The following is a 10750-nucleotide window of genomic DNA, read 5'->3' on the forward strand; positions in this document are numbered from 1 at the left end:
AGACGACATGTGGAGACCACGAGACAACTGCGGTCACGTCACAACACGTCGATATAATTCAGCAGCAAAAGGGAATCTCTTCCGTGTCATTCCCGTTCTTCTGTTGGCATGCCAGACTTGCCACTGTGCAATTTACAGTCACGATATAGGGCTCGGCCTCTGGTTTCCTGCATGTCTGCGCGCGCGCGCGCGTGTGTGTCTGTGAGTGTGAGTGCGTGTGAGTGTGTTGCAAAAGATTGGCCAGGATTTGTCGCATAGCTGGGACCTTATTGTAAGTCGTGTCCGGTGTTAATCGGGTAAAAAAAAGCTCCCCTTGTTGGTGCACAAAATGAATGTTGGGGAGCAAAAAAAACAAATCTGCCTTTCCTTTGATTAAGGAAAACAAATGGTTTGTCACAGGTCTGTAGAGTGCAAACCAACAACATCTGCACATAAAATAGTTCCTCATGCGCATAAGAACACAAAACCCACTGAGAGGTTCGTTGGTGTCGTAAGAAAGGAAACTATTCGTCGGCATCACATTAAACTCCTGTCTGATAGGCCTCTGGAAAAAAACGGAACCTAAAGACATGGGGTCCCTGATGGATGGTGACGATGAGGTATGCAGCTTTTCACACGGCTGCAATATAGCTAGACGCATACAAAATATGTGGCAAAAACGAGAAGAGCGCGTCCAATGAACAGCACGTCTGCCTTTTTAAACGAGTCTGTTTTCTCTGTTTACCTTCATATCGGTTACGTTGAGAAAGCACCAATCAACACAAAATCAACACAAATACATTTTATGTTCACACCATGTAAGATTCACTGTCAATTTCAATTTTGCTTTTATCTGAGGGGGGAAACGAATATAAACCGCTCATCAAAACTGATGTTTGTTAATGAAACAATTCCGCACACGTCTGCGCCATTAACATGTATTCCATAACGCCGCTGTGCGGTGACTTTTCATTTGCTTTTCCTCCAATAGAACATCACACACGTGCCCTTTTTCCTGTGACGTCACACACCGCGTGTCAGACAGCGTCGGACACCTTTTCCTAACGTTTAACGGTTATGGTTGGTGGATTGGATTGGTGACCACATCTCGTATTTGATCTGCGGCGGGATGAAACAAAGTACGCATTTGAGGCACTTAGCGGATACTTGACTTGTTTTCATGCTGCTTTATACTTTAGAAGGGAAACATTGCACTTTTTTATCCACTTTGGCGTCAATTGTGTACGATTTCAAGTCATGTTTTATAAAGAAAATATGTTTATGTGAAATGAAATACATTAATACTGCAACTCAGCTCCACCTCGGCCAAGTAATGTGCGGATTGCATCAGTAAAAATGACAATACGACAATAAAAATCCTTAAACTATCACAGGAAAACAATTTCAACAGTATGAGTGTACTTTTACTTCTGATGCATTTTTTGGATAATATGTTGCACCTTGTCAGCACTTTAACATTTTATGTAGTACTAAAAGTCTAATTAAATTATATAGGATCGGACCACATTCTTAATACGTCGTATACCTCTGTCTAGGTTTGCCAACAAATATAACTGCAGGTCTCAGAAAATACACACACATCAGAACAGCTCATCTCCACGGCTCATTTTCTGCACCGACTCCAAACTCCATAAAACTGCAAATTGAATGTGCGACGACCAATCTGCAACAACATGACTCACAAGAGGGAAGTTGAGGTTACTGACCCTCACTCATGACACACATAGAGCGAGACACATGACTGTTTAACGGCAAATTAAAGAAATAGCCTCTAACAGCGTGTAATCACTAGTGTTTTCTTTTAAATAACAGAAGCCGAAAATCGTCATTCTGGGATCAAGTCTTCAGCCGCATCTCCATCTATCCATCTATCTATCTATCTATCTATCTATCTATCTATCTATCTATCTATCTATCTATCTATCTATCTATCTATCTATCTATCTATCTATCTATCTATCTATCTATCTATCTATCTATCTATCTATCTATCTATCTATCTATCTATCTATCTATCTATCTATCTTATACGTTTTATTTTTTACGCTCAGAGAGAAACAGAAAATATTGAAGCAAAACCCAGACATATATAGGCATACAATTATAATGCCTAACACAAACCACACAATAGTATTTCCTGCCATCCCCATGTCGGTGCTTTAAACGAACGTGATGATTCAGTTTTTGCATCGGGAAAACACAGGAAACTGTGTCGCTGTAACGTTTGGCACCAGGCCCAGATGTTTAAATTAGGTGTTTGTTTATCATTAATATTTGATTCATCTCACCGTGCGAGGACAACAAAATGTGTACACGACATTCTATATTAGGTTAGAGGGAAATCTGAGCTTTGAATGGAAAATGTAGTGCAAGGCATTTAATACAGTTGTCTGATTGTTTTACTGCACTTTCTTCTGTAAACCATTATGAATTAAGAGGATCTTGATTTTTTAAAGAAAATAAATCAGCTCTATATGGACCTTTTGTTGTATTTGAATGAACACTGGTTAAAAACTGCCCCCTGGACTTTTAGGTATCTGATGTCTCGCCAACATTCTATCTGTGTACGAACTGCTGTAACTGAGACTAAAAGGCCAATATCGCCCTCTAGTGCCCCACTACTTTAGTATGTAACATGTTCTGTTTAGTTCTGCCTAATCCAGGAATATTACATTTCAAAAGTGTACTTCAAAAAATGACATCTATTGAATTCCTCAAATTTAAGAACAAAATGATCTATTTCGTCTCATGTGGTGCAGCAGTAGTGAGGTGAATTTAGGAAACATCGATTTTATATTCCAATAAGAAGGTAGAAACGCATTGGACACCAGTCAAAGTTAAGGTTTTTTTTTCCCCATCAGTGGGAAGTGCAGTATAGGAATAAACGTGACCATTAAGGTGGGGGTGACTTCCTCTAAAACAATTCATCGACCAGACACCCCGTAGAAAAGTGTCTACATTCTGTTGGTCAGCAACAGACACCCCAGAAAAAAAGGGGGTTTCAAAGGAGAGAGTAATTACTGGCCAGCGCCCTAAAGTCATTTAGGCCAGACGTCTAGCCATTTCTATGGCTTTATTGGACCCCGTGTCTTCCTGCCTTAAAGTAATTATTCGTACAAGTTGGACAATAAATTGGAAATCCGCCGCAGCACCAAACGTCTTGGAAAGACCGCGCTCACTTTTCCTGCCATCGCATTAGCCGAGTGTTTTAGGTTCTTCAAAGGTTACACGTTTTGTGCCCTTTATGACTATGATAATTATACAGAATGAAGCCTCTTAGAATTAAACAGTCATTTGAATTCAATTTAATCTCGGCCAATTGATTTGTTGAATGCAACAAAAAAAAGAAGTAAATACAGTGACACTGTGACCGTGATGGGTTAAATTGTGGGTCCAATATTAAAACAAAGCACCTTAACGACATTGTGACCAAACTGAAAACCAAGGCTTTTTTCATATAAAACAATACTCACGGAAAGGGAATATAGCAATATGGCAGAAACACACAGAAAAGCGTGTTTCATGTTTGAAGAAAGTTACGTAATTAATGTCTAGGATTAAATTGAACATATCCTGTTACAAGAGAAAGCATATATATTAGAGGGAGTGTTGTGTGTGTGTGTGTGTGTGTGTGTGTGTGTGTGTGTGTGTGTGTGTGTGTGTGTGTGTGTGTGTGTGTGTGTGTGTGTGTGTGTGTTTACTGAAGATAGACAGCAGTCGTGCAGCTGTGAAAATGTTTTATATACAATTTCAAATTATTAACAACTAAAGCATTACACATGAACACGTTACAGACATGGGACGCGCACCAAATACTGACATGCGGTTGAGCGAAATGCAAGAACAGAGGAAAATATCAGATGAAACGACATTTGACGGCTCCACTCCGACTGTCACGAAGACACATTCCTGCATAGGCGGTTCCGAAGGCCCAAACTGTATGACACTGGCCCGCAACATTACTCCATGGTCTAAAATAATACAATGGCTACCGTTGCTCCTACCAAAACGAATGGAAATTGTTCAGATCGCGTACAAATGTGTCAAAAAGGCAGTGATTTCACAGCAGCTCTCTGCCGCTCCTCTCTCTGTTCATCTTCTTCATTTTCATCCTCCTGTTCTGGAACCAGATCTTCACTTGTCTCTCGGTTAAACTGAGTATGCGGGCCACCTCGTAGCGTCGGTCTCTGGTCAAATACATGTTGTAGAGGAACTCCTTCTCCAGCTCCAAAGTCTGATATTTCGTGTACGGGCAGCGCTTCTTTCTCGTGGAGCGTGCGTGAATCCAGTTTGCTGCCGGGTTGCCTGAAAACAAATACAAGTCACAAAAAAAAAACACACACACACACACACACCCAAGTGATGAGGATTTTCTCCCTCAAATGAAGGTTTCGGGGAACAGGGAGGAAACGTGTTGTTTGGCAACTCCAAAAAAGCCAAAGCAGAACGTGTTTAACAATGTGTCGGTGACATGGCGCACAGACAATGCGCAAAGTAGCCAGGGCCTATACGCTGTCCAGTTATTACTGCTAGAATAAGACAGCATAACACTCCGATTTAGTCCATTTCGGGTCAAACATCAAGCACCGTGTTTCTGTTTTGGGTGTCCTGTGAAATTAAAAACAATAGGCCCGTCTGTAATAGCTAACCCGTGGGTTAGGGCGGGTATTTCCCCTTCCCGAGACGAGCTGCAGCCACCGAGACACTTTTATAGGTTAGTAAAACCTGCACTTTTACACACCCGGCTCGTACAGCCGGGTTGTAAATCTCCACCGGCCATTTCGGTTACTTACTTGGGTCAAGTTGTTGTTGCTTCTCCTCTTTCGGCTCGCTGTGAATCGAAAGTTCACTTCCACTGAGCTCCGCGGAGGCTTTCTCCTGACACTCCGACACGGCGCACGAGAATTCACCGGCGAGCGGCCGAGCCTCCGACTCCGGGGCGTCGCACCGCGCCGCCTTCGGTGGCGGGACCTCGGGCTTGCTTCCGTACGAGCGACCGCCGGAGTGGAATCCGGCAAACGAAACGTGGTTGGGGATGGGGTCCATCCACGAGCGGACGCCTACATATCTGCCGTCCGAGGCGGGGAGGTGGGACTGGTGGTGGTGGTGGTGGTGGTGGTGGTGCATGTACGGATGATAAATCCCCTGCGGGTGAACCGAGGACCAGGACGACGAGAAAACCGCGGACTTGGATGCAAAATGGCACGAGGAGAAGTCTGCGTTGTCCCCGACACTTGACGGCCTCGAGGTCACGGTGTGCGGAGCCTGGATGAAGCGAGCGCCGTACGCATCCTCCGGCTCCTGCCCCATTACAGCGTCCACATAGCAGTTACTGAGAGTGCCACTGGACGACATTTTTGATCTCTTACTAGTCATATAATAAGGGTTGAACTGTTACGGGAAGCGTCCCTCTATGAACAATCATAGTATTTTTTTTTTTTGCTGGCCTGCATCTACAGGGATTGGTTACATGGATCACGTGGTCGTATTTACCAATACAGCGAGTAAATCAATCCTGCCTTACTCCCTGTTTGTGCCTGGTCATGTTTAATTTAGCTTTTCATTTCGCATATTAAAACCCACAAAAAAAAGAACTATCAAGATGTGACCCGGGGAGAAAACATCCGATCAGATGAATTCAATAGTCCGGGTTTTTTTTTTTATCTCAAGTGCAGTGGCTGCAGGACGCTACAACAAGGCAAGCAACTAAAATGAACAAAACTCGTTCATCTTAACATCATCTACAGAGTCCACACCGCGCAACCTAATGTAGGAGAAAAGTCTCCTAATATCATAGTGATACCCCCAAAAGCTTGTAAAATACTTTATAGACTTACGGAGTCCTCGTAAAATAGATGAATGTTGTAAAATAACAGAAGCCATTTCCGTTCACATTGCGGTGTATCCTTTGTTATTATTCGGCGACTTAACATTTTTCTGGGTTGGCTTGGATTTGTAAACGCTGAACCGGAAACGCCAGTTGTGAAATGATTGTATTCCCTCTAAGGATGGCAATAATGTCTTTATGCATCAATAAATGTTTTATGAGGTGCGTGTGATTATACATGCCGTCAATAAAATAAAAAAGAACAACCGGCTTGGAGAGTTCCATCTATGTGTTGCTGTCTGAAGGATGTAAGTTTATTTTTTAATTGGACGCATTTAGCCGTTTTTTTCCTAAATATTTTTTAAAATGTAAATTAAAGTTTAAGCTTCTTTAATATGTTGTATATATACTATTTTACATATAGTCAAGATGTAGGTCTGCTGACTGGATCAGACTGAATGATTGATTTGTCATTTCGTTGCCAATAATCATAAAATAGGTAAGTTATTCTGAACAATGTTAATTTGTTTGGCACAATGAAACGAAATCTGACGTGGCTACTAAGGCCTGTGTGCAGAGGGAAGGAAGAGAAACCGTACTTGGACATATCGAACCCCGCATAATGGTCGTTATAGGCTGTTAGTTTAGTCAAAACCACAAATGAGAATAAGATGTTTATTCCATTGCACGACCCGCGCCTCTTTGCGTCGCTTTGGTACAATTTGTACACCTGTGGGTTGGATCATTTTATGTTTGTTTGGTTATTTTTTGTGCTCATTCAAAAATAGTCTCCAGTTTTTGGTGTGTTCTTTGGGGAGTTGGAATGTCTAAAAAACAAGTCATAATATGTCAATTGTATCATAACTAAAAACAGCACGTGTAGCCCACAAACACAAATTTTATTTTAAGGAAGCTCGTCGTCAGCTGCAGCGAAATACTGCTGGGCTCAAATTTTATGAAACTATAAACACATTAGGAATATTTTGGAACTTTTTTGCAGTTAAGTGCAATAGGTGTTAGAAAAAGTAGTCTTGGTTATTTTCCATTCAAAGCGTTTTGAGGCAAACTGCGTCAATGCTAATAATGCTGCATGCAAGTGAGACATTGATAATATGAACAAACACAGTAGAAGATTATTTTACAATTTATTGCAATATACATGCAGAAACATGCAATAAATTCACAGATTAACATATTTTTTTCTGCCATAGAAACAGTTCACTGTGGAGCAATGGATTGCACTTAAAAGTAAAACAAATGTCCCACGACACTACAACAAATGTGCTTTCATGGATGAAAATAAGAGTTATTTTCCAAACGCGACACATTAGAACATCCACGTCTACTGGCTAAGGGAAGGACCTCTACTTTTCCAATAACTTAAGACCAAACGTGTTACCCTGTGATGAAATAAAAACAAATGCACAACAAATTGGCTTATTTAGACACATTTCCGTTGAAATTGAAGATAAACGTCTAATGCCACCGAAGCATCAAACTGAACGTGAGACAATAAAAGAGAGCGAACCACGGACACACGCGCGCTCACGAAAAGGTGAGATTTGAGGTCAGTTCACGGATGCGGTTCTCTCTGTTCATTTTCTTCAGTTTCATCCTGCGGTTCTGAAACCAGATCTTGACCTGCCTGTCGGTCAGGTTGACGCCCCTGCTGATCTCTAGGCGGCGCTCTCGGGTCAGATACATATTGAAGAGAAACTCCTTCTCCAACTCCAAGGTCTGGTGCTTTGTGTATGGACATCTTTTCTTTCTTCCACTTTTTGCAGTTAACCAGTTGCTCGTCGGCGCGTTGCAGGCTGCAAACATTAAAATCATTGAGAGTATTCAGTGTCGCAGGGATTCAGCTTGGACTAACTCACCTGCTGCTTTGGATTTTACCTTTGGGAAATAACACACATTGTAAATGTTTTCCCAGAGTAAATAACATGCGGGGAATGTTATTAGTCACGTAAAAGACACCACTAATCAAATAGAAATTAAATGAAACCCCCAACTGATCAAACTGTACCAGAAACACAGCTTGAGATATGATCAAAAGCTATTCATTTTATCAAAGCGTCCAATGTATTAATTAGTATTTTATTACATGGTTAAAAATATGAACTTTTAATAAAATATCACTAACTACCAACTAACTAATTTTGCCAGACTATCATAACTTATGCATGCATCAATTTTAGAAGCTCCTGTGATTTTCCATTTGTGCAACAAGTATTGCAATGATTTCAGGTTCTGAAAACCGGGTCATATAACCAAATATAAGGGAAAAGAGTGAGACGTATTTTAAAAATATTCATATTTGAATTTAAATATCTGAGACATTAGGCACACAGTAAATGCTGCATGGTAAAACTCTCTCTTTTGCCCCGTCACTGCAACCTGAGAAAGAATGTCATTAAACATTACGACTTTAGGGTTGTTTGTGTTTTATACTTGGTTTTATGATGCTGGATCCTTCTCAGCACTGCAGCGACACAAGATAAAACGCTTCCATTGTAACCGACCCACCTTTTCCTTCCTCCTGTTGCAGCTCCGGACTGGACACAGAGGCTTCCATGTTGCACTTTTTCTCCCCGGAGTTGGAGTTGGGATCCGGGCTTTCTATAGGAACCGGCGTCCTTGAGGTCTCGCGGTTCTGCGGGACGTCCTCGCCTTTCTTCTCCGCCTCTGCAAAACTGGAAGGCGCCGATGAGGGCTGCGGTTTCGGGGTAACCCTGCCGAGCTGCGTCAGTGTTTGGTTTGGACTCGGCGGCTCATGGCAGTAGCTTTCCTGATGTTTTCCATTCGCATACGTTTGACTCAATCTGAAATAGCCCGGCACCGGGATCTCGGGACCATCGACAGGACACGATTCGGAAACAACGTTAGAATATGCGGGGATTTCTGGCGGGCTGACTTTTTGTACTCTCTTATCTGAGTACATGCAGCAGTTGCTCTCTTCCTTTATGCTCTGAGAAAATGTGCAGTTTGGCATCTGGTTGGATGGCTGTATTCTGCAGGGTCTATTCGGATCAGTCCAGTTATCTATTTGAGGTATGTACGAGTGGACGTTCATGCCCATATTTTGGTGGTTGACTTCCCCTCTTTTGCCGAAAGACGGCAGGAGTCCACAGGTTTGCATTCCGTAAGTCCCCATTTCTGAGCCAGAAGGCATGTACATGTTGCTGGAGTAAAAGCTGTCCGACCTGCAAGCACCAATTAAAGGGTCCACTAAAAATGTATTTGCCGCAGGAGAGCTACTGGGAAAGGACATTTTGGGGGGTTAAGTTCTTTAGAGGAGAGAGATGTCCTTTGTAAGATGACATATCTAAGAAAAACAATCTCCGCGTAAGTCAGGATGCCTCCCGACCACATGACAAGCCCACCAATGAGATTTGAAAATGGCCTTGAGACGCAGCCTCCTCTCCCTGCGCGCACACGCATGCACCCCCCCCCCCCCCCCCCCCCCCCCCCCCCAAACACACACACACCGTATGCCACACATACGCACACACACATACTCCAACTGCGGATGCAGACGTGGTCAACAGCGACACCTACAACACGGACTTGAAATTGGTTTTTAATCGTAACAGAAGCTGTTCAACCAAACAGAGACCATCGCTTACGAGAAAGAATATAGAGTTTCATCCCAAAACACTCTAGCATCGTGTGGCTGTGTGACACGTAAACTCAAATAAAGATTTTCACTGACTTAAATGCTTCAGAGGATGTGCCTGTCTTTGTGTGTGGCAAATATGTGGGTGTGAATTGCTGCATGACAATCGCATAGCATCTAAAAGAATGTAACCCTCTTCACTATATTTTTTATTATCAATGATTTATACCAACAGAATCAACACATTTGCATATTTTATTCTTAAATATCGTTGAAATAAATAATAATAATAAATATTTGTTGATAATCTGTGTCAGGGTTGAGATTTGTTTTATTTTTTACATATTATTTTTTAATTTAACAGCACCACACTATTCAATGTGAATGCAAAAACCACAAAACAAATTATCTGGCAGGTCTAATATCTTTAAAACAGATATGCAAGAAGGTCAACATCATAGGCCCGTATTTATTCTAATAGAAAATTGGTCCTTGATTATTTGATAAGACTACTAAGCACAATGCATTTTTTTCAAAGGTATTTGCGATGTTCCAAATGAAACCCTGGTTAGGCACAATCAGGGGATTATTACATTTGTTGAACGTTGTGCCTATTAAACTGAAAATATCCATCGCACCAAAATTTGAAGTAAGGCCCCTAATATCAACAACCCGACAGCTCTTCTGCAAATAAACCAATGCAGCTTGAAACAATTATACAGGTTGCTCGGATCTGCCTGCAGGGTATTAACATATGGTGGTAAAAGATCCAAATCATCTCAAGATAACAGAATTCACAATAAAGGAAATAAACGGAATCAAAATAGAATCACCGAATACCCGTTCGGTCATTTTAATGGAAGAAAACCAAAATACGCAGCCTCACATACAAAACACTGGTACCATTCCTGTACTTTAAAATCATGTTTCTAATAATGCATTTTTTTTTCAAGTATAACGTTGAAAGGTTTGCATTGCACGCGCGGCACTGGAGCGTGCAACGCAAACATTGGAGAAAACTGTGCGTATAACAAATATGATACAAAATAAACACAAGTACCATAACAGCGAAAAAAAGATTGGAAAACGTGTTACGATGCCGGTATTATTAACGATAATACTATTACGATAACAATAAAAAACATAACAAAACCAATAATAGTAAATAGTTTAAGGCAAATACCAGGAATTCTATTTATTTGTCAACTGCAACTAAAAAGTGTAGCCGGTTATCATCATTATCACAATGAATTCAGTCGTCCTTTATTGCAGTTCCTGTAATATTGAAAGCAAACCGAAAGAAGCAG

General features: G+C 41.4%; 2 protein-coding genes across 2 annotated transcripts; both read right to left on the bottom strand.

Moving 5' to 3' along the window:
- Positions 1-3720: 3720 nt before the first annotated feature.
- On the bottom strand, positions 3721-6093 carry hoxd9a (homeobox D9a). The gene is made up of 2 exons (XM_040202558.2): positions 4794-6093; positions 3721-4305 (listed from the first exon to the last, which is right to left on the bottom strand). Exons 1-2 carry the CDS (start codon positions 5374-5376, stop codon positions 4061-4063), a joined length of 828 nt encoding a protein of 275 aa, XP_040058492.2. The 5' UTR covers positions 5377-6093; the 3' UTR covers positions 3721-4060.
- An 862-nt stretch (positions 6094-6955) lies between these two features.
- On the bottom strand, positions 6956-10075 carry hoxd10a (homeobox D10a). Its single transcript, XM_040202511.2, has 2 exons — positions 8354-10075; positions 6956-7641 (listed from the first exon to the last, which is right to left on the bottom strand). The coding sequence occupies exons 1-2, from the start codon at positions 9096-9098 to the stop codon at positions 7373-7375; spliced, it is 1014 nt and encodes a 337-aa protein (XP_040058445.2). The 5' UTR covers positions 9099-10075; the 3' UTR covers positions 6956-7372.
- Between the last annotated feature and the right edge of the window lie 675 nt (positions 10076-10750).

The sequence above is a fragment of the Gasterosteus aculeatus genome, chromosome 16 (genome assembly GCF_964276395.1).
Source record: "Gasterosteus aculeatus chromosome 16, fGasAcu3.hap1.1, whole genome shotgun sequence".
Taxonomy (NCBI): domain Eukaryota; kingdom Metazoa; phylum Chordata; class Actinopteri; order Perciformes; family Gasterosteidae; genus Gasterosteus; species Gasterosteus aculeatus.

Bases quoted from the DNA above. Each gene is read 5' to 3' on its own strand.
- hoxd9a (XM_040202558.2), bottom strand. From the start codon at position 5,376: ATGACTAGTAAGAGATCAAAAATGTCGTCCAGTGGCACTCTCAGTAAC. The intron at 4,306-4,793 runs GTAAGTAACCGA...ATTTGTTTTCAG, and splicing joins GCAACAACAACTTGACCCAA to GCAACCCGGCAGCAAACTGG.
- hoxd10a (XM_040202511.2), bottom strand. From the start codon at position 9,098: ATGTCCTTTCCCAGTAGCTCTCCTGCGGCAAATACATTTTTAGTGGAC. The intron at 7,642-8,353 runs GTGGGTCGGTTA...TAATGTTTGCAG, and splicing joins GCAACAGGAGGAAGGAAAAG to CCTGCAACGCGCCGACGAGC.